General features: G+C 44.7%; 2 protein-coding genes across 4 annotated transcripts in view; both read left to right on the top strand.

Moving 5' to 3' along the window:
- The first annotated feature begins 646 nt into the window (after positions 1-646).
- LOC106575903 (uncharacterized) lies at positions 647-19334 on the top strand. Of its 2 annotated transcripts, none has more exons than XM_045714217.2 (9): positions 647-805; positions 2168-2313; positions 2617-2698; positions 2989-3124; positions 3424-3626; positions 4952-5088; positions 7609-7750; positions 10123-16198; positions 16570-19334. In XM_045714217.2, the coding sequence occupies exons 1-9, from the start codon at positions 680-682 to the stop codon at positions 16578-16580; spliced, it is 7059 nt and encodes a 2352-aa protein (XP_045570173.1). In that variant the 5' UTR covers positions 647-679; the 3' UTR covers positions 16581-19334. The 2 variants fall into 2 exon arrangements, with proteins under 2 accessions (XP_045570173.1, XP_045570174.1); XM_045714218.2 differs by having other exon boundaries at positions 10123-16202.
- A 1062-nt stretch (positions 19335-20396) lies between these two features.
- LOC106575900 (ADP-ribosylation factor-like protein 13B) overlaps positions 20397-24127 on the top strand; it is a 280724-nt gene continuing 276993 nt past the window's right edge. For both annotated transcript variants that reach the window (XM_045714221.2, XM_045714220.2), the window contains exon 1: positions 20397-21259. In XM_045714221.2, the coding sequence (XP_045570177.1) occupies positions 21201-21259 (59 nt within the window). In that variant the 5' untranslated portion in view covers positions 20397-21200. The remainder of the gene's footprint in view (positions 21260-24127) is intronic.

The raw sequence follows: 24127 nt of genomic DNA, 5'->3' as shown, positions 1-24127 counted from the left end.
ATATACTGCCTTTACAGAGTATGTTTTTAAATGGCAGAGAAATAAGGGGTAAAGGTAGATAAAAAAAAAAATTTACTTGCATAAACCAAATTGTTTGACAAACTCAAAGGATGAGGGAGGTTTTTTTCAAAGCATTCCATAAATAAAGCAGTCATAAGCATTGGTCACCTGCTGCTCAACTGTGACCTAGTCCTTCTTGGGAATCAACAGCCAGAACTGATTCCTTTAACAAGACAGTGGGGGGATTGATTTATATAGGTAGCACGCTGGTGTCACCTATTAATTAATAAATGAGCACAAATCCAATATCATCTCATGACAACAAATCAACGGAATGTAAAAGTATAACATGTTTTGATCATGTCGCCGTTCTGAAATGAGAGACACGGACAGATATAATCACTAATTGACTTCATTCAATATTAGCCGGTGACAACGTTCAATTAGAAACGTTATCAAACACGTTGCAACAATGTTCCAATGTAACCCATAATATCAACACTACATACCTTCAATGTAGGGCGGGATTTTGTTTTTTAGTATCCTCCAATCACAAGACGTATTTTTCTGCCGTAAGCAATACAGACGTGAATACCATCCAATGAAATCTGTCGACGCGATACGTTAGGTTGGACAGTGGCGTCGTCGCTGTAGCTACGCGCTAGGCAAGACGAGCAGTATGGCGGAAGAAGAGATTGAATTTGAGTTAAAAGGTTTTAAAAAAGAATTGGAGAGTTTATTTGTCACTAACTCAAGTGAAGAATACGGACTTCAAAGCAAGTTATATTGTGTACGGTTCTGTAAGGTACGAAATGTATTGAAATCACATCTGGAAAAGCGAAAGAGTTGTTTTTTTCCCCCCCAGTACAGGCTCGAACTAGCTAACGTTAGCTAGCTAGCTAGGGCCAGAGCTCCTTTCTCTAATCTATGCTAGGACTAACTAGCCAACCAACCTATTCCCCTCCCCCAGGAACAGACAGCTAACAACCCGTAAATGGCTAGCTAGCAACCAATAAACCAACCTGTTTCTGTAATGTCACATATATATATATATATATATATATATGTGTGTATGTGTGCTAATTCACCTTTTTTCAAAATGCATGATAGTAGCTTAGCGACATGGAAAAGCATTGTCAGTCAAGTCGTTTTCGGTAGCTTGTTTGTTAGCCAAGTTATCTGCAGTTCCCAGTTTAGCTAGTTAGTTAGCTGCTAGTTTACCAACAGTAGATATGTTAACTTGCGAAGAAGTCTCGTGGAATTCAATGTCTGCACTTTCATTTGAAGTTGCTTTTTCCTATTTGTCATATTGAGTAAGCCATGTTTTAGCCAGCTAGATTGTAACCAAAGATGGTTAACTCTGTGTTGTAACATCTATTAGGATTGAAGCGTTAACGTTACAGATACTTCTAGCTAGCTACAGTGTCTAGTTAGTCTGACTATGGCCTAGTTAGGTAATAATGTAGTTAGCGAAGTATTCAGTTCCTACTAAATAAGTTGAGCTGATGGTACAGTGAAAGGGACAACAATTGTTTGTAATTGGGCCCATCCAACTTCTTGGTATGGTTTCCCTACCCACTGTGTTTATTTTCCCTCCCCCCTTTCCTACCTGTATCTCTCTCCCCCCTTTCCTACCTGTATATCTCTCCCCCTCTTTCCTACCTGTATCTCTCTCCCCCCCTTTCCTACCTGTATCTCTCTCCCCCCTTTCCTACCTGTATCTCTCTCCCCCCCTTTCCTACCTGTATCTCTCTCCCTCCCTTTACTATCTGTATCTCTCTCCCCCCCTTTACTATCTGTATCTCTTTCCCCCCTTTACTACCTATATCTCTCCCCCCCCCCTTTCCTACCTGTATCTCTCTCCCTCCCTTTCCTACCTGTATCTCTCTCCCCCCCTTTCCTACCTGTATCTCTCTCCCCCCCTTTCCTACCTGTATCTCTCTCCCCCCCTTTCCTACCTGTATCTCTCTCCCCCCCCCTTTCCCTACCTGTATATCTCTCCCCCCTTTCCTACCTGTATCTCTCTCCCCCACTACCCCCCACTTTCCTACGTGTATCTCCCCCCCCACTTTCCTACCTGTATCTCCTCTCCACCCCTTTCCTACCTGTATCTCCTCCCACCCCCTTCCCTGTCTCTCTCCTCCCTCTCCCTCCCCTCCCCCTGTAGTTGGTGGAGGTGTATTCAGGACGATGGCAGGTACCCTTGCCACAGCTCCAGGTGCTCCAGACAGCTCTATGTTCCTTTGTCCAAGCCTCGGCCTGCTTCCCGTCTGACTGTGAACATGTATGCTACACACTGAGTAGCCTTGCCCTGTAAGTATGAGTGTTGACTTGTTTACCTGCTCCTTGGGGTACATAGACTAGGGGTGACAGGACACTATCTCCAGTATGAGTGTTGACTTGTTTACCCGCTCCTTGGGGTACATAGAGACTGGGGGTGACAGGACACTATCTCCAGTATGAGTGTTGTTTTCTAGGGTGACTCTGCCCCTTTCAGCCTTGTTATTCCGTCCCTGTTGTAACATTTATTGAAGGAGGTAAGAGGCTCAAACAGTCCCCGCCTCCCCTTTCTCTCCCCCCCCCCCCCCCCCCCCCCTCCACTTTCTCTCCCCACAGGAGTGCTTTTGAGCTCTTGCTGTTTTTGAACAGGAATAAGATCCTGCAGGATCCCTTGAAAAATATCCTTGATTCGTTCCAGGTGAGTTGTCTTACCCCCTTGTTCCAAATCTCAGGAATCATAGATATGTGGCAGTGATGAGTTGACACCCCTTGCTAGCCTGGTTCCAGATCTGTTTGTGCTGTCTTGCCAGCTCCTGTGGTTGTTGTCATGTCAACAAGACGACACAAAGAGGCTGTATTGTAATCAGCTGACCAATCGGATCATATCCATTTCTCACTGCTTTATGTAATGCTATAAAACGTCACTCTTGAGTTTGACAAGATGGCACATAGATCTTGGACCAGGCTAACCTCTTCCTCCTCTTTCAGGAATGTTTTTCCCAGCTGGAGAGGCACCAGAACATTCACCTGCTGCAGGTGGGACAGATCATCAGAGAGAAGGGACCATGGACCAACCCCATACTACAGGCCATCCTGAAGGACTCACAACTGCCCCGGGATGAAGGTGAGAGAAAGGGAGGATGAGAGGGAGGGCCATGGACCACTTCAACATACTCATCCATACCATGTTGTATTACTGACTATAAATCTGTTGTGTAAATATCTGCTCTGGAGTCGTCCGTCTATAATGAGAGTTAACTAGAGGTTCCTCTCCCTGTGGATTTAATATTTACTACTGCAACATCCCAAATATAGAGCACTATTTGGGATGCAACATTGACCCTTGACTTGTCTCTCTCCACAGTGGACCGGTACCTAGGCTCAGAGATGCAACATTGACCCTTGACCTCTCTCTCTCCACAGTGGACCGGTACCTCGGCTCAGAGGTGCCAGTGTTCTTTGAGCTGCGTGTTCGTTACCTGCTGTCCAGTGAGATGTTCACCGAGGCTGTGGTCTTGGCTAAGACCTGCTCTCAGCACCCTGTTGCCGGACGACACCTGTTCTTCCGACAGGCCTACCTCACCTGTCTCTTGAAGGCATCGCTCCCTCACCATATGCACGAAGAGGTGAGGGAACAAACTTTGGTTATTAGGATTCCTGGGTTCTGGATAAAAACATTTGCTAAATGACTTTAAATAGAAAATGTTAGGAAGGGGGGGGGCTAATGACTGCTGGGGTTATTTACTGTAACTGATATGCTAGCTGGGATCTACAGTAGAGATGAACTGATATACTAGCTGGGGTCTACGGTAGAGATGAACTGATATGCTAGCTGGGGTCTACGGTAGAGATGACCTGATATGGTAGCTGGGGTCTACGGTAGAGATGAACTGATATGCTAGCTGGGGTCTACGGTAGAGATGAACTGATATGCTAGCTGGGGTCTACGGTAGAGATGAACTGATATGCTAGCTGGGGTCTACGGTAGAGATGAACTGATATGCTAGCTGGGGTCTACGGTAGAGATGAACTGATATGCTCGCTGGGATGTACAGTAGAGATGAACTGATATGCTCGCTGGGATGTACAGTAGAGATGAACTGATATGCTCGCTGGGATGTACAATAGAGATGAACTGATATGCTCGCTGGGGTCTACGGTAGAGATGAACTGATATGCTAGCTGGGGTCTACGGTAGAGATGAACTGATATGCTAGCTGGGGTCTACGGTAGAGATGAACTGATATGCTAGCTGGGGTCTACGGTAGAGATGAACTGATATGCTAGCTGGGATGTACGGTAGAGATGAACTGATATGCTAGCTGGGATGTACGGTAGAGATGAACTGATATGCTAGCTGGGATGTACGGTAGAGATGAACTGATATGCTAGCTGGGATGTACGGTAGAGATGAACTGATATGCTCGCTGGGATGTACAGTAGAGATGAACTGATTTGCTCGCTGGGATCTACAGTAGAGATGAGGGGATGAGGTTTTGACAAAGATGTGTTTTGTATAAGAGCACCAACTAATTGATAAATGTGGTGGTTGCAGTCCATATTTGGAGTTGCTGCCTTCTCCCCTTGTTTGGAAAGGTTTAGTAGGTCACGTATGTGGGTGGGTGGTATTGCTGACTACAGGTAGAAGACCATAGTAATTTCTGCTAGCCTGCTAGAAAGCGAAAATTGACCAGTACTCCCGTTTTTTTTGTATTTAAAAAAAAATCTGTTTACGTCTTAGTCTTGGGTGACGTCGTTAGGAATCTAGCAGTGACGTAGTGGGGAGAAATAGCTCGACTCTGATCACCTTTCGCTTTGAGTGAAGTAAACGTTCCCCTAATGGCGTTGACCTGCGTTTTACCCTCCACTACACCACTGGAATCTCCCGTATAAATGCTTGAACGATGTCACCATTTCTCCTTCTTCTTCTCCTTCTTCTCTCTACCTGTAGATGTCTGACATCGACGGTAAGGATGCTGTGGATATCGTGTGTAACACTGAGAGTGAGGAGAGCGACGAGACTCTTCTGGCCCTCTGCACAGCCTTCCTCTCTCAGCAACTTCACAGAGGCGACATGTACTTCACGTGGTGAGGCTCGTCACTGTCAATACACACATCATACCGGTCTGTGTTCTACGTCAGGGGGACGTCTGTGTTCTACGTCAGGGGGACGTGTGTATCGTACCCGTCTGTGTTTACGTCGGGGACGTGTGTATCGTACCCGTCTGTGTTCTACGTCTGGGGGACGTGTGTATCGTACCCGTCTGTGTTCTACGTCAGGGGGACGTGTGTATCGTACCCGTCTGTGTTCTACGTCAGGGGGACGTCTGTGTTCTACGTCTGTGTTCTACGTCTGGGGGACGTGTGTATCGTACCCGTCTGTGTTCTACGTCTGGGGGACGTGTGTATCGTACCCGTCTGTGTTCTACGTCTGGGGGACGTGTGTATCGTACCGTCTGTGTTCTACGTCTGGGGGACGTGTGTATCGTACCCGTCTGTGTTCTACGTCTGGGGGACGTGTGTATCGTACCCGTCTGTGTTCTACGTCTGGGGGACGTGTGTATCGTACCCGTCTGTGTTCTACGTCAGGGGGACGTCTGTGTTCTACGTCTGTGTTCTACGTCTGGGGGACGTGTGTATCGTACCCGTCTGTGTTCTACGTCTGGGGGACGTGTGTATCGTACCCGTCTGTGTTCTACGTCTGGGGGACGTGTGTATCGTACCCGTCTGTGTTCTACGTCTGGGGGACGTGTGTATCGTACCCGTCTGTGTTCTACGTCTGGGGGACGTGTGTATCGTACCCGTCTGTGTTCTACGTCTGGGGGACGTGTGTATCGTACCCGTCTGTGTTCTACGTCTGGGGGACGTGTGTATCGTACCCGTCTGTGTTCTACGTCAGGGGGACGTGTGTATCGTACCCGTCTGTGTTCTACGTCAGGGGAGACGTGTGTAGAGATAACCAATACTCTCTCGCTTTCTGCAGATGGTACTAGGTAGAGATAACCAATACTCTCTCTCTCTCTCTCTCTGCAGATGGTACTAGGTAGAGAGAACCAATACTCTCTCTCTCTCTCTCTCTCTCTCTCTCTGCAGATGGTACTAGGTAGAGATAACCAATACTCTCTCTCTCTCTAGATGGTACTAGGTTTCATTCATAGGATTTACAAACATATGTTTTTGATTAACAGGGATATATTTGGATACAGTAATTGCTAGCCATAAGCAATTTATGTTGCTTGCACACAGTTATATCTGGGTTGTTCTGTGTCAGCCCAAACACATTGTCCTGGGACTGAGTTGCATCGCAAGAGATAGAAATCGATCCTATATCACACAACTGACTTAATGCAATATCCAATCAGTGAGCAGAAACAAGTTGACGCGACTCGTCGTATCGTTCCGTGTGGAACTCTGACCTCAGTTGTCATAGCTGGCAGTGCTGCTGCAAACTGTGACGGATGAGGCATTACCAAATGGGAAATGTAGAAAGCATTGTAGAGACAGCGTGGCTCGTCGTGGGATACGTGGTCTGGCCAGTCTGTCGTGGTAGAAGGGAAGATCGTTCTCTGTCCAGTTTCAACATGACCGACGCTAACCAGCTTAGCTCATTTATGGTCTGGCCAGTCTGTCGTGGTAGAAGGGAAGACCTTTCTCTGTCCAGTTTCAACATGACCGATGCTAACTAGCTTAGCTCATTTATGGTCTGGCCAGTCTGTCGTGGTAGAAGGGAAGATCGTTCTCTGTCCAGTTTCAACATGACCGATGCTAACCAGCTTAGCTCATTTATGGTCTGGCCAGTCTGTCGTGGTAGAAGGGAAGGCCTTTCTCTGTCCAGTTTCAACATGACCGATGCTAACTAGCTTAGCTCATTGATCTGATGTATGACCAGATTGGATGTTGCATTACAATTGAATTACTTTGTGTATCAGCAACGTTGTTTGAGATGGTTACCTGCATCTGGATAGACATTGTGTCCAAATGGCTTTGTGGGTCTCCTGAGTGGCGCAGTGGTCTGAGGCACTGCATCTCAGTGCTGGAGGTGTCACTACAGACACCCTGGTTTGAATCCAGGCTGTATCACAACCGGGCTGTGATTGAGAGTCCCATAGGGCAGCGCGCAATTGGTCCAGCGTCGTCCGTGTTGAGTTTGGCCAGGGGTTAGACCGTCCATTGTAAATAATAAGAATTTGTTCTTAATTGACTTGCCTAGTTAAAATAAAGGTTAAATAAATAAATAAAAATAAAAAAAATACACAGGCTTTATTATTGAAGTGCTGATATCTATTTATCCTGCTTGTTCTTTGATGTTTGGGGGTTTTCTAGGCCTGGTTACCATTCAGCACCTTGTGATAACTGTTGATATTAAAGGGGCTTTATAGACAACATTGGATTGATTGATTGATTGATCGATCTTGGACCACTTCCTACTCCCCCGTTTGGGATCTGATTTACAAACCAGTTTTTTTTTATTGAGTCAGCTAATGAATAAACTGCAACTTTTTTTCTTTTATTTTTTAACCCAGTAAATAATTAACCTTTTTTATTTTTTTTATTAATGAAGTGATTTTTATAATTTGTTATTGAATCACTTTTCTCTTCCTCTCACAGGGACTTGGTGTTTATATGGAGTCGACTCCATCTGCGGTTCAACCCGTCCAAACAGGCCTTCCTGGAAGAGAGTCATCGATTGATGCTGTCCGCCACCAACATCAGATCAATATTCTCTTTCATTAGAGTGATCCTTGCAGAGGTGAGCCAGGAACTCCTGTGACTGTTGATTTGGACTTTTTTAAATATTTTTTTTATTTTATTGTAATTTTATTGGTAAAATTCCAGCTGACATTTTTTTGGGGGAGGGGGGTTTCAGATGTAATGGAGTTGTTGAGGTAGAGGAAGGATTTAAAAAGCTGTTTTGATTTGGTTTGTACCTAGCTAAGGTGGCTTAGGTCAGCATTCTTTAGACGCTTGTTGAGGAATTTGTTACGTGTACCCTATTTTTTATTTATTTTATATATTTTTTTTTTAATGTTTATTTTAAAACTTGTTTTGCTTTCTGTTTTTACACGTCAGAGCCTTTTGGTTTTTCCTCCACTGTTTTATCTGATTACTGTGCATACTAGAGATATGAATAGAAGCCATGGCTTTTTTTGTTGTTGGTTTGACTGAGAATTGTGTTGTAACCGAAAGGTCGCAAGATCGGATCCCCCCGAGCTGACAAGGTACAAAATCTGTCGTTCTGCCCCTTGAAAAACGCAGTTAAACCCCACTGTTCCCTGGTAGGCCGTCATTGAAAATAAGAATTTGTTCTTAACTGACTTGCCTAGTTTAAATAAAAATACAAGAAATACCATCAGCTTAGCATGATGCTGGGGTACGACTCATATGGCCCCTTTTATTTATGGTCCCTGGTTAAAAATAGCACACTAAAGTATATAGGGAATAGTTTATCTTTTGGGACACAGCCCTGATCACGATTAGGCTGAGTCTTTAGTATAATTGTTTGTTTTTCAGTCAAAAATGGACACCCTTGATGAAGATGAGCAACAAAGACTGGATATATACATGATACAAAACCTGAGCTATATTGTATTCTCAAACATTTTGATATTATTTTATACTCTTATACAATCGTTCAGGGAAAGATTTTAGTTTCACAAGTACATTTTTTTTTTTCCTTCTCTCATAATAGGGTTGGTCATAATTATTGGCACCCCTGTCGTAATTATTGGCACCCCTGTTTTTCAAAACGTCGCCTTGCGAAATATAACGGCATTGAGACTTGTTCTAACTAGCTATGTGTTGTTGTTTTTTCTTCTCTGCTTATACGTTCTGATTTCGACACCAAACCCACCGCTGCTGTGTGTGTTGCCAAAGAGCTCTATATTCAGATCATCCAACTAATGTAAACGGCTGTTTTTTTTTGGCTGGCCTATTTTATTTTTAATTTTTTTAATAAAGTAAATCAAACATCCTGTTTCTCGAGCTGTGACACACAGACAGGTACGGAGTTTGTGTCAACGGACATGGAGATGAATACATCATTATTGGACGTAGCTACCCCGTGTCTGCCCCTCCTCCTGTTTGTTGTGATGCTGAGTTTGCCGACAGTCAGCTTGTACGTAAACGCATGGACAAATCCCTTTTGGACTCCGTGTGTTGTGGGAAGGTAAACACTAATAGTTTCAAGCTAACGTTAGAGAACAGAAGATGGACATTCAGTGGGTTCTAAAGTGACAGCAGTTCACTCACATTTGCTAGTGAAAGAAATTTAAATGCAAATATGGAAAAAATAACAGGTCGCATTTGTGCGAGTGGGATACATTTTAATTATAATTGCGATCAGATTCACAAACAGCACGCGCACGAGCGTGCGGGGAGGAAAGACGACCCCAATTCGGCGCGTGCTACGTCTCCAATTTGCCGTGCGTGTCTGGTACTCTTAAAAAGTTGGACAGGGTTGGCAGGTCTGTTCTTGTTAAGGTGAACGGCATCTTCAACTTTTTAACCAGTACCAGGACATTTTTAGCCAGGTCAAATCTGGTTGCCAGGAGGATAAAACGTCGCCGCGAGATAATAACCCCAAGAACACATTAAAATTCACAAAGAAATGGGTTAATTGACCCCACCCCCCCCCCAAAAAAACTACATTTTAGTAATGGCCATCTCAGTCTCCGGACTTGAACCTCATTGAAAACCTTTGGGGTTTTGAATTGAAGAGGACGGTCCATAAGCGCAGATGAAGGATATCAAGGATCTGGACAGATTCTGTATGGAGGAATGGTCTATGATCCCAGTGTGTTCTCCAATCTGGTGAAAGGCTCGGTGCCATTATCCTCGCAGGGTGAGGGATTGAAAACCCAGGTGTGCAAATCATTTTCATGAAAAAAAAAAAAGGAGAAAAAAAAACTTCTTAAACAATCTCTTTCTCTGAGAAATGGTATTAGTATAAAATAATCAAGTTACATTTTGTTTTGAGTACAATATAGCTCAGTATAGCTCATCTTTATCAAGGGTGCCAATCATTTTGGACCCGACTGTTTGTCTATATAAAAATACATGTTTTTGTATAGCAGTGGTAATTCGCTGACCCCCTTCTGTTCTATTTCTGTTTTGCTCTCCCAGCTGGGAAAAGATGGTCTCCAGTTCTGTGTGGAGCTCTGCACCCATGCCCTCCAGACAAATCCCTGCGACGCCTCCACCAAGTCTCTCATCTACAAGACGGTAGCCTACCTCCTCCCCAACGACCTGGAGGTCTGCCGGGCCTGCGCCCTCCTCGTCTTCTTCCTGGAGCGTACCGTGGAAGCCTACAAAACGGTGTTCCTCCTCTACACGCACCCCGACCAGGAGTACCACGTCGAAGCCGGTCCCATCGGGAACCACATCCGCTTTGAGATCCTCCAGACCCTGAAGAGAGGTCTCTACTTCGACCCAGAGTTCTGGAACCTTTTGAATCTCCGGACCAACTGCCTGAAGTTGATGAGCGAGAAGAAGGCGGCGTTGGCAAAGATGATGATGGAGGAGGAGGATGATGGGTGGGTGTCCAATTACTGCAGCACCGCCACCAAAGAGCCCTGTTGCAGCTGGAGCGCTGACCTGTCAGAGTGTGTGCAGTCTAAACGTGTAGAGACTAAACCAGCACAGAAACACGTTCAGATTAAACCCTTTCACCAGGTAACGGCGCCCAAAAGGCGGTTCCAAAAAGAAGAGAAGAATCACGTTTCGACGGCGCCGATGGCAGCCAAACGTGTCAAAGGTCAAAGGTTGGAAAAGACCTCTGTTGTCGAGCCGCAGCAGCTGCCTGTTAATCATGTGATGGCGAAAGCTAAGATAGAGAAGCCTGCTGAACCCCCTGTTGTTGAGGAACAACCTGTAATAAAAAGAAGAGGGAGGAAGCCTGGGCCGAAGCCGGGACCGCGTTCATCTGTCAAAACAGAGTCCTCAGCTGAGACCTCCTCTGTCAGACGGTCCTTCAGACAACTGGACATGGCGCAGGAGAACCTGGCCAGGCAAGTCAGTCACAGACCACATAGGCACATGACCAGACTCTCGGAGAAGAAACCTCCCAAACGGAGGGGTAGGAAACCCCGTTGGCTACTGGAGGGTACGTTCCAGGCTGAGAACAGTGCTCCCCGGAAGGGTCGCCAACCAGGGAGGAAACTTCCACAGCAGAAGACCCAGCAGACACCAGTGGACAAGACCAGTAAGACCTTTAAGTCTGGTGCCGCTGTCAAGGAAAGCACAACCAAACAAAAGAATGCCGTTACCTCACAAAATAAAATGGCGGCCGCTCGTCTAACAGCTCCGAGGGAACAGGAAGGTAAACGTCAGAAGGAGATTCCTGCTACTAACCACCTACCAGCAGTATCTCCTGCTCATGACTCAAAGCTGGAGGTATCCTTACCTGACAACGAAGTGTTTGGGTTCTTCCATGAGGATTATCTCAGTAGTAGGCAAGGACTGGGGACTCTAAACTGTGATAAATCTAAGGCACCAATCCAGGCACAGTATCGGGTGAAGGATAGACTCGGAGAGGCGTTTATCGTTTCCGCTCAGAACGCCAGTCTCTTCATACAGCAGTTGCACAACTATGCCCAGACGCCTAAGGCGGAAGGTGTCACGTTGAATACCGAAACCTGTTTGTTGAAAGCGACAGATGTCCGTCCCTCCTTAAACCAAAGTTGTCTGTCGGTGTCGTGTGACGCTTCAGGGGTATTTTACCAGACGTCTGCAGTGGAAATGGAAGTTGAGGTCTCCTCACAAACTGTCAAGGCAACTGCCACTGATATGAATTTCACACCACAAGGTGGTGCTGTTGTTGAACACATCGAAAGTCCCAAGAATGAGGAAGGATTCTCTACTGACGCTCAGGAAACATGTACTCCGTCTGTTCCCTCAGTGAATGTCATTGTTCCTAATAACACAGGAAGAAGAACAGATACAAATGTAACTAATGTTCCAAGAGAACCAACGGAAGTTACGAATATTCCAAAAAAGAAAACTGTTTCTGAAGTCGGGGATATTTTAGAATCGTCCAGGAAGTCAGAAGTTACTGATATTCTGAAAGAGGCTATGGATATAGCAAACATTGGTGTGGATGAAGCAATGATGGGTGACGGTGACACTGGCAGCGTCCCTGGAAAGGAAACTCGGGAGCTTGTTGTTCTTACTCCTTTCTGCTGGCTGGCTAATACCTCAATGGAAGCGTTTGCCAGAGAGTTTGAAAAGTTTGCCAAGGGTCCGGATTCTGATGTTGTCGTAGAAAAGGAGTCGGTGTCACACCAGACCACAGATAATGTCTCGCACAAAACGTTGGAGATGACACCGTTAACGTCTCCAAAAGTCATCCCTAAGGCCGTCACAGACCCAGTGGTCCTTGAGGACACTTCAAAAGTAACCAAAGTCACCCCACAGGACACTACAGACATCCTGGAAAACATGGACACTCCACACACTCAACAGGACACCCAACTGGACATTAAGGGTACCTCACAAAACACGGAGCCAGAGGATAGCCCAATGGCCGCTGAGAGCGTCCCACAGCTCACTGATGAGACCCGGCAGCTTGAGCACCCCCTGAAAGGCACTGTGGGTACTCCAGAGGTGCCTGTGGACTCGACACAGGACAATGACACCCCTCAGATCACCGAATACCCCCCACAGAATAGGCAGGACATAGGACAACTCACAGAGGACACCCTGAAAGTCTCTTTCACTGAAGTCACCCCACAGGCTACTGAGGACCAGACAAAATCCACTGTGGATACTCCAGAGGATGTGGACACACTACCACAGAACACAGAGGAGGACAGCTTGGAGGTAATTGAGGATGCCCAGGAAGTCACTGTAGACAGCCAGGAAGTCACTGTAGATACCTCCGAGCACATTGAGGACACCCTACAAATACAAAACACTGCAGACACCCTACAGCTCACAGTGGACGCCTCAATGGTCACTGAAGAGCTCACCAAGGACACACGTGATGCCACGCAGAACAATGGGGACACGCCACACCTCCATGAGGACACCCTACAGGAGACACCGGTCACTGAGGACACCCCAAGAGTCCCTGAAGAGACGTCACAGGAACCCAAAGACACCTCAAAGGTCAGCGGAGATACCCCGATGGTTACTGAAGACACCCTACAACACAGTGAAGACACCCCACAGGACACACAGTACAATTCACTGGTGACCCCGAAAGTCACTGAAAGTGCTCACACTCCAAAGGTCACCCCAAGAGTCCCTGAAGAAACGTCACAGGACCCCAAAGATGCCTCAAAAGTCACTGAAAACTCTCCACAGGAAACACAGGACACCCCAAAATTCACTAAGGACACCCCAACTGTCTCTGGGGATATCGGACAAAATCCTAGAGGTGGCACCCCACAGGAGAATGAGAAAAACCCACTGGCATATCGCTGTAGTCTCTGCAACAAGGTTTTTAAAGGCAAACGTGTTATAGCCCACGCCATGTACCACTTCCGCAGAGACCAATGTATGTTCTGTAGGATGCTGTTCAAAAACGACCTGCTCGCCATGATGCATCTGTCCCAACACATCGACAAGTTGAAAAAAGGAAACCTAGCATCTGATATTGAGGAGGTCCGTGAGAACTGTAAAGCTGGGATGTCAGACACGCCTGGACGCTCAACGCAGAGGGGTAGACGGGGACGCAAGAGGATCCCTGTAAATTCCACAGAGTCCACAGAGTCCTCAACTCCGGATAACAGGAAGCTACGGTCGACCAATAGGACCTCCTCTATAAACTCCTCGGAGTCAACTCCACCGGATCGCAGAAAGCTACGGTCGACCAATAGGCTCTCGACTGACTCTCAACCTTCACCGGAGACTAAACTCACAACAGAAGAGTCTGAAGGCAAGCAGTCGACACAGAGGGTCAATGGACAGAGGGGCAGAAGACGGTTTAAGGTTGAAGGAACTGAGGGTGATGGTGATACTCAGGCAGAGGAACAAGAGAAGATCGGTAGGAGGCAAGAGGAAGAGCACTCGGCTCCGGAAAAGAGGGAGGAACCCGTGGAGAGATCTACTTCTCCGGTGAAGACATCGACAGGTGAACAAGGGGGAACCTACTCCTCTCCTCTGACAAAGACTTTGGAAGAAGAGAAACCCTGTTCCTCGGCAAAGACCATGGAGGACAACACAGAATCTCAGGCTGTATCGGTAACACAGGACAGGCTTTCAGTAGAGAGACCTCTAGAGATCTCAGTTCAGGGTAAAGAGACTCCCGGCGGATGCCCTGTGGAGGGATGCACAGAGATATTCACTGGAAAACGGCGTTCTCTCCTCGGACATATTCTGGACGATCACCGCGGCGACGCCAAACCCTTGGAAATGACGTTCCGTCAAGGCAATGGCAAATGCAATATTTGCAAGAAGCCTGTTTTGACTTTGCAGCATTACCAGCACCACATTGTATGGCACAAAGGAATTCCCAGGCATCCCTGTCTACATGATGGGTGTAAAGCCCGGTTCAGTGCAGCGACAGAAATGAGGAACCACACAAAGACCCACCAGCCGCTCCTGGCAGTGTGCTGCTTCCCAGGTTGTCAGGAGCGCTTGGCTTGTCTTCCGGAGCTTAACCGTCACGAACAAGAACACTATCGTCTTCCAAAGGAAGGGAAGGATGAATCTGATTTCTCTACCCTTCTCACCAATAACACCTCTGTAAAAGTGATTAAACAGTGTAAGATGAGGAGGAATAAACTACAGAAGATGCAGGGTGTAAAGAGACTATGGCCTCTTAGAGAAAAGGAGGGATCGGCAACTGACCTCACTACTACTGTAAAGGTAACTAGGAAGTATGACTTGACCAAGACGTTAAAGAAAACACAGGTCGTAAAGAAACGGCATGTTCCTAGGGACAAGGATCCCTGTACTACTGACCACTCTAACGTCTCTGTAAAAGTAACAAATAAGTTGAGGAAATTGCAGGTTAAGAGGAAACCGTGTGTTGTTAGGAAAATGAACGCCCCAACCACTCCCGTCACCACGGCCAATGAAAAAGATGAAAATGTGAGCAAGAAGTTAAAGATGATTCATAAGGTAAAGAAAGCGTTGGCTGTAAAGCGACAGAACGTTAGCAAAGACAATTATACCCCAACTGGTCCAACCACCTCCACCACAATTATCGCCACTGAAAAAGTTACCAAAAAGCTACAAATTATAAATAAGTTGAAGAAAATGCTGGTTATTAAGAAACCGAACGTTAGCAAAGAAAAGGATACCCAACCTGGTCCAACCACCGACACAAAAGTGACAAAAAAATCTAAGGTGACGGATAAATTAAAGAAAACACAACTTGTAAAGAAACAGAGTGTTGTAAAAGACCCCAGGAAGATCTCAATCGTTAGCACAGATGAGGATACCCAACCTGTTCCTCCCACCGTCACTCCGAAAGTCACCGAGAAGTTACCCATGGTGACAGATAAGGTAAAGAAAACACAAGTTCTAAAGAAACAAAGTGTTATCAAGGAACCCAAGAGGCCTGTTAGCAAAGAACCCAGGAAGACCTCCAAAAAACCTGTGAAGTCAAAGACCTCTGGTCCAGAGAAACATGTTAATAAAGTCACAGAAGTGCTAGGAAGTAAAGACAAAGAAGTGGTAGAAAGTAAATCAAAGGAAGAAGATGATAAACTATTGGTAGAAACATCACACTCAACAGCTAGCAGTGTCTGTGACCAGAAGATGGTTAACGGACACTTAAAGGAGATTACTAAAGAATCACCAAAATACCAGAAAAGTCTTAAAACAAGCACAGTTTCCAAATCCAAGAAATGCGAACCACGAAACCATAAACCTGCTACTCCCAAAACCCCTACAAATACTCCCAAAACCCCTACAAATACTCCCAAAACCCCTATCAAGGAGGAAGCGAAAAACTCTACTTTCTTTGGGAAGATTAAAAACAGGCCATACATCCGGCCTCCGCCCACCGCCTACCTAGACGAGAGGTACACCACCATGCCAAAACGCAGGAAAGAGATGTCCTGGACTCCTCATTTCTCTCCAATGCTCCCGGACCTGGTGGTGGAGGCATCGGGGACCACTGCTACACCATTAGTCCATAGACGGCGCTGTGCCAAGTGTTTCTTGTCCTTCAACAGTGGAGAAGAGTTGCAGACGCACCTCTCGTTGAAGAAGTGCACAAACCTTTTTGGCTTCGACTCAGATGAGGACAGTAAGTAAGTAAATATAAGATTGTGACTTGTTGTTAACATATTTGTGTTTACTTAAGGGGTTTGATTTCTCGTTGTTTGATTTAATATAAAAACATTTATTTGAATGATAGTTAATACAAGGTAATTTCAGGAGCTGTTTCCGGACACAGATTTAAGCCTAGAAGTCATGGGTTTAAAAACAATCTCAATGGGGAATCCATCAAAAAGTATTCTTAGTCCCGGACTAGGTTTAATCTGTGTCTGGTAAACCACCCCAAAGTGTAGTAGATTATAGAAGTGATTTTTAAATGTGATTTTCCTCCATATTGTTTATGTTGAAAGCTCCAGATATTGTATGCTGATTGTGGTTTGTGATTTACTATTGTTCCAGGTAGCTGGTGAAGCTTATAGACAAGAGGACATGTTTGGATGTGCTGCTAGGGAAAAGGGGGGGGGTTTAACCCCCTCCAAAACCTGCTAGGAGTGTTGAACCCCTTTCGACCCTGCTACCTTACTGAGGGACGACCAGGGTTTACAGGACTCTTAACATGACTTGCTGGCTAGTCTGGGACAGCCGTGCCAGGTCTCCCCCTTGTGACTGAGGCTGGCAATCTGAGGCGGGCTACAAACAGAAGACACCTCTCAACCCCTGCTACCTTATTGAAGAGGGTTCTTCAAGCGTTAACTCTTACATGACTTGCTGACTAGCCTGGGATGTGACTGAAGTTGACCGGTGGTTACAACAGAAGACGGAGAACATTTAAAGTGTTTTGACCGTTCTTCCATGTTCTGTCTCCCATGGTCATAGGAGTAACCTATGACCTTTGAACCCTGACCCTCAAATCCAAAAGTTCAGGGGTCTTTTGGGTTGACCGATTTGATTGATTGACCAGGAAGTGTCTCTAAACTAAAGCCTTAAGGACTTATGAAGGCGGACACTATATGAGACCTGGCAGGATGGTCGCATAGTTAATATATTCTTTGTTTTTATTTGTATTTACTTTGGACTGAAGAAGTGCCTGGAACCAACCTGCTACTTCCTGCTTCTCTTCTATTGGTCAATGGTCTAGGGGTTTGCGTCCCAAATGGCATCTTATTCCCTCTATAGTGCACAACTCTATGTGAACCCTGGTCAAAAGTAGTGCACTACCTACCCTATGTGGGCTCTGGTCAAAGTAGTGCACTATAAAGGGAATAGGGTGTAATTTGGGCCACAGTGACATTGCGGGGGTCAAGGAATGACTCGTGAAGCTGTGAGAACTGATGTTATGCAGGGATATTAACTATACAAAAATGTTTAGATATTTAACACACACACACAAAAAAAAAATATTGCTAGTCTTTTTTGCTTTTGCACTTGTCACTTAAAACCCAAAACCCCTAGTGAGTTTAACAGTCAAACTTCCAGGGGTTAAGAGTTTCCAAAACCTCTTCTATGGATTATATGTCTACGGCCACGACGCAACAACATGTATATTTAGAGAGCGTGTTGTAGGCAACCGGTAACTGCCCAAATAAAGGAAACCCCTTGAGTAAATGAGGGGGATACAAAAGTTTGTGTGGGGGTGCATTTTCCTGGCATGGTCCAGGTCCACTTGTAGAATCTATGCCAAGGTGCATTGAAGCTGTTCTGGCAGCTCGTGGTGACACAACACCCATTTAAGACGTTTATGTAGGTGTTTCCTTTATTTTGGCAATTACCTGTATTTGATCAAATTTTAACCAGTTATTATAAATTTTAACTATTGCTCCTCTGCGACTAAATTATGTTCTCTGGTGTATTTTGAACATTGAGAGCACGCTCCTGTGATTGGATAGATTTTTTTTTATTTTTTATAACTCAATATTTTTTTTATTTTTTTTGCCTCTTGGGCCCAGCCCCCTGACTCACACAATTGACCCGTCACATTTATTTATTTATTATGCAGTTTATTTTATTAATCAGTTACACAATCAAGGCAGGCCCTCCCCCCCAAGTTACCCACGTGGACGCCCCTGCCTCCTCTTCTCTCCCCCGTCTGATAATTAGCAGAGCGGCAGCAGGCTGTCTAAAACTCATTGACAGCGGGCTCCTGAATCCTCCTGTGGTTGGCGGTTGCAGTAAAAAAGATCTCTATCTAATATATATACTGTATATAAGTGTCTTGGGGGGGGGGGCCCACACGGGCCTGGGCCCCGGGGCTTCAGCCCCGGTAAGCCCCTGCATTAATCTAGCCCTGTATGTAGGGATTAGGTTGCCATTTGAGACAATTGTGTCTGCAATGTGCAAAGGTTATTTTTCATGTCCATATTACTGCTTGAATTTACTATAATACAAACAATAACAACCTGTTTGAACATATTAGCCATAAGGCCTAAACAACATCAACAACCTGTTTGAACATATTAGCCATAAGGCCTAAACAACATCAACATCAACAACCTGTTTGAACATATTAGCCATAAGGTCTAAACAACAACAACCTATTTGAGCCATAAGGCCTAAACAACATTCCATATTTAAAATTGACTATTCATCTTTTTTTTTCTTTTTTTTTTCTCCTAATGTATTTGACTTTAATCAATATTATAGTTTAATGCACATTTTAATGTTCACTCTTTGTATATCTCTCTGGGATGAGTTGACGAGTCCTTGTCCCAAATGGTTCCTTGTGTACTACTTGGGACCAGGGCCCCATTTGGGTTCACTATAAGGAATAGGCCAGGGTGCCACTTGGGACTCATATTTTATAAAGAGGTTAGGAACGTATTACATGTATTAATATGAATTGACCCATCTGTCCCCAACCAACAATCCTGCGTCTGCTTGTTCAGAAACCAATCTATTGATTACAGTCTATTGCTCAACACATGGACGAGACTAAACACTTCTATTAGCTTCTGACATCACTTCCTTTTTTTGGGGGAAAAGATAAATAACTATTGTTGTGATGTTTTGGGAGGCGGCAGCACACCGTGTGGTTACTGACTGTTCTACTGAACCCAACAGAACAGTGGCAGCAGGTGTAATGTATTATTCATATGTTTTTTTCTTTTCTATTTGGCTCCTGTAAATATGTGAAGAGTTTGAATGGCTTATTATAACTGGGTGTTTTGAAATGGGTTTATATATCAACTTCTTGATGTAAAATAATAAAACATGTTAAACTGGTATAAGTCGACCAAGTCTTTTTTATTTTATTTATCGAGAGTTAACTAGTACATGCATAGGGTGGGGAAGAACTGTGACAATGTGGGGTGGGCCTCTTTCTCAATTCATCTTTCATTGATTCCTTGCATCTTCTCTCCTTGCCTTGTCCACAAAAGGCATTGGCTGTGTTTGAGCGGATCGATACCGTAATGTATCATGGGTAAATTGACTGACTGATAGTTATTTATGATGTGATGGGTTTTATGTACATCAGTCACTTAGCAGTCACCTGAAATGTCGAACAAACTAACATATGGAATTGTTTTAAGATGGTTATCCCATGGCTCATTTAGCTATTTGATTTTGAATTTTAGGACCCTGTTATGTATATAAAAACCAAATTTGATAAAATACTGACTTGTCTTTATTTACTACTATAGCCCACAGAAACCGATTTGAATAACACATAAATGGCAAAAAAAAAAAAACTGATTTATTTGACTAAGGAATAATGTTCATTTAAGGGTTTTGAAGTGTGTGTTCTATATCTAGGAGATCTAAGAAAGCTCAGGAAATATCTACTTTTTTTCACATATTTAACCCCTTATTGTTGTTGGCACACTACTTCCATTCATTTGTATGGGTTACCTTCAAAACAAGTCCCATGACACCATCATGAGAGCCTCATCTTTCCATAGAGTGGTCATATTCGTTTTTTTTTTTTTTAGGCCAAACCGTTCAGACGCTACAAACATTTTTGATGTGTCATGGTCTAACAAACACCGCTGTAGCTCGGTCACCTTCCACCACAGACGTGGAAAACGCAGCCCTGGCAGATTGAGACGCAGCCCAGGCAAAAACATTTCTATAACTTAATCTGACAGATTTTGATGGGGATGTTATTTAGATTGACACACGGGTACGTCAATAGTTTTAAGGATTTCTATTAAAGCCATTATTTAAAAAATATATTTTACAAAATCCAGAACACTTGTCATATTTATTAGACCCATGTAGTTCCACACTTTGTCCACAGAACGTGCTGTTGTAGACGTTTACAGTTGTCACTAGTTACCACAGCCACAAAGTAATTTTTTTTGTCTTCATTTAAGGTTAACCATAATGGTTAGCAGTGTGCTTAAGGTTATGTTTAACACTCCAGATATTAAGAAATTGTAGGAATAGTCAGGGTTTAGCCATAATTATGACTTTGCGGCTGTGGTAAGTAGTAACAACCACACAAAGAGGACGCCTGATTTCTCGGCCACTGATGATGACGCACACACGGCTCTGCAGCCATAGCAGCCGAACACGATGGCGTAAACAAACAACGGATTCTCACTGAAGATCTCTCTTTATGAAGGAATATTACCTTTTCTTTTTGAAATAGGGTTTGGTTTTTACCTGACACTTATCCCAAAGCCAGCTAGTACGTAAAACGAGCTAAGGTCACCCAGCAGCGCTTAAACGCTGACGTTAGCTAGCTGTATTGGATGCTAGCTAGGTTAGCTAACTAACGTTGGGCTAGTTAACGGTGTCTAGCCGCTATCTTTTGCAGTTTGTGAAAAGTACTAAACATAATAATAGTTTTTTAGTGTAGTTCAGCTAGGAAACGTACCTGCTAATGTTATTAGCTAGTTCTAGCTAACGTTACAAGCGGGCCAACGATTATTTGAGAGAAGCAACAAGTACACTCACTATTACTGACCGTAGCTAGTATTTTTACTTTGACAATCCAACGATGTCTAAGAAGGGCACTTTTATTGGCCCCTAGGCCTAACTCATGCAGCTGTATGATGATGATGAGCTGAAATGCCGACCAGAGGCATTTGATCCAATCAGAGTCGCTGCTACATGACTATTTTCCGCCAATTATCTGAGTTTGGACAGCAATGTTTAGTCTGATGGCGAATTGTTGCAACTGGTTGAAACGCTGGCGACAGCCCGCAAGGTGAGTGCATGAAGTACCTGACTACTAGTTAGCTAACGGATGTTAAAATGGCTGGTTATGTATTTAAATATTCACACTATTTTTGATTTATTGGCCATTTGATTTGTGAATGGGGTACCAGTGTTGCCAGCCACCCAGTTCACCCCATGACAGAATCTATGATTTTATAGAATGTCTTGTTCGCTATATATATCACCCAACAGGTGTGTGTGTGGTATACAGCATGCTGCTGCTGGGTTACCAGGTAGTCATGTAACCAGTGACTAAGGTGCTAAACTACAGCCACTTTTAGCAGCTGTCACTCCTTAAAGCTGCAGAAGTACCCCCTCTCTCTAGAGCTGGATTAAAAAGCCATAAACCCCAGGGCTGTTATTTTATATGTTCTATTTCATTCTGTTTGATTTCATGATATACCTATTCTTATTATAAAATATGTGTGTTGTTGACTGTGATAAAGGCACAGGATCATAGGCAGTGTGTGAGTTTCAAGTTTGGGGAAGCTTATTTTCACTATAAAAATGCACCTTTTATTATAAAGCATTTCGTGCATCATAACATTTGCATACTGATGTAAGATAATGTTGACTATTAGATTGGATAGTCATAATTTAGGCTAATAATATAACCAAATCACTGTTGACAAAAAATAAAAAAAATAAACGTTCAATGCATGGCTGTTAGTGTGGAGTAGGCCTCAGCTATAGGCCAGGGTTCCTGCAGTCTGCAGGAGGGTTTTATTTGGTCCCCCAAATTCTCAGATCATTTGTATTTATTTTTCTTTCTCCATTGTTGGACATAAGACTGTAAAAACACCAGGAAATCTGCTCCCAAGTAATTTGTATTTAAGGAATATGTTCCCGATATTATTCCCACCATAATAGAGACGCACATGATCATGTTCAAATGTAAACCAGGTTTGAAATGATTATTTTAGTCAAACATTATCTGTTTGGGCTTCTTGCAGTCAATTTGCAGTCTACATATTATTTGTGATTATGTTCAGGCCATCCGCTACCAGGGAAAAAAAATCGTCCCTCAGCTGAATCTCGTTGATGATCCCTGCTATAGGCTGCGTTTCTTCTTTCTTTGCAGGGGATTATTTATTTATTTGCTTTTTTATAAACACATTTAATGTAATTCTACTACACTTTATATGACTGGAGACATTAGTAGAATTTCTTCTCTACTTTTCAGACAGTCGCAACTCGACAATAAATCTGCCCATATTGCGCAACACCACCTTTTCCTCCCGACTGTAGGCAATGCCATTTTTAAAACAATCCACAACTTTATTTTATTAAAGAAGCTAATGATCCTCTGTGGCCAAATCACGCCTTAGTTGCCTATTTAGAATTATTGTATTTATTTCTGTATAGACAGGAGTAGGTTTAATAACACACTTGTTTGCAACCTCTCTCCGTTCCTCTGTAGTCCTCAAGCAGCTGTGAAGTTCTGTTCCTCTCTCTGCTTCTCCACCTGAGTTTTGGGTGCAGCACCCATCTCTTTCCTTATCTGCCAATCTTATTAAGAAGAGGTTTAGATTAAATCAGATTTGTTAAGTTTATTAGACTTATATTATTACACAACCCGTAAAGGGACATTACACTCAAATGTTAAGTTTGTCAAATGTTTTCAAACCTCAAATGTTGTCTTATGATGGATAGTTCACCCAAATTACAAAATGACATTTGGTATGTTGTTTTCCTTACCCTGTAATCAGTCGATGGACAAGACAGCAATCCAAGTTTTGGATTTGTTTAGCATTTACAGCACAAAACCAATGTAAGTCAATATCTCTGATGTTTAGCATTTACAGCACAAAACCAATGTAAGTCAATTTATCTGGTGAACAGCTGGCTCTACACAACCAATGGGGTGTTTCTGGTGAACAGCTGGCTCTACACAACCAATGGGATGGGTGGGTTTATCTGGTGAACAGCTGGCTCTACACAACCAATGGGATGGGTTTATCTGGTGAACAGCTGGCTCTACACAACCAATGGGATGGGTGGGATAATCTGGTGAACAGCTGGCTCTACACAACCAATGGGATAGTGGGATAATCTGGTGAACAGCTGGCTCTACACAACCAATGGGATGGGTGGGATAATCTGGTGAACAGCTGGCTCTACACAACCAATGGGATGGGTGGGATAATCTGGTGAACAGCTGGCTCTACACAACCAATGGGATGGGTGGGATAATCTGGTGAACAGCTGGCTCTACACAACCAATGGGATGGGTGGGATAATCTGGTGAACAGCTGGCTCTACACAACCAATGGGATGGGTGGGATAATCTGGTGAACAGCTGACTCTACACAACCAATGGGGTAGGTTTATCTGGTGAACAGCTGGCTCTACACAACCAATGGGATGGGTTTATCTGGTGAACAGCTGGCTCTACACAACCAATGACGGCCGGAACAGTTGGCGGAGGAGGGGCCGACCTGACGGCCGGAACAGTTGGCGGAGGAGGGGCCGACCTGACGGCCGGAACAGTTGGAGGGGCCGACCTGACGGCCGGAACAGTTGGAGGGGCCGACCTGACGGCCGGAACAGTTGGAGGGGCCGACCTGACGGCCGGAACAGTTGGAGGGGCCGACCTGACGGCCGGAACAGTTGGAGGGGCCGACCTGACGGCCGGAACAGTTGGAGGGGCCGACCTGACGGCCGGAACAGTTGGCGGAGGAGGGGCCGACCTGACGGCAGGAACAGTTGGCGGAGGAGGGGCCGACCTGACGGCCGGAACAGTTGGCGGAGGAGGGGCCGACCGGACGGCCGGAACAGTTGGCGGAGGAGGGGCCGACCGGACGGCCGGAACAGTTGGCGGAGGAGGGGCCGACCGGACGGCCGGAACAGTTGGCGG

Source organism: Salmo salar, unplaced genomic scaffold (genome assembly GCF_965601325.2).
Source record: "Salmo salar unplaced genomic scaffold, fSalSal1 ptg000229l, whole genome shotgun sequence".
NCBI classification, from domain to species: Eukaryota; Metazoa; Chordata; class Actinopteri; order Salmoniformes; family Salmonidae; genus Salmo; species Salmo salar.
This window is presented reverse-complemented; position numbering and strand designations above follow the sequence as displayed.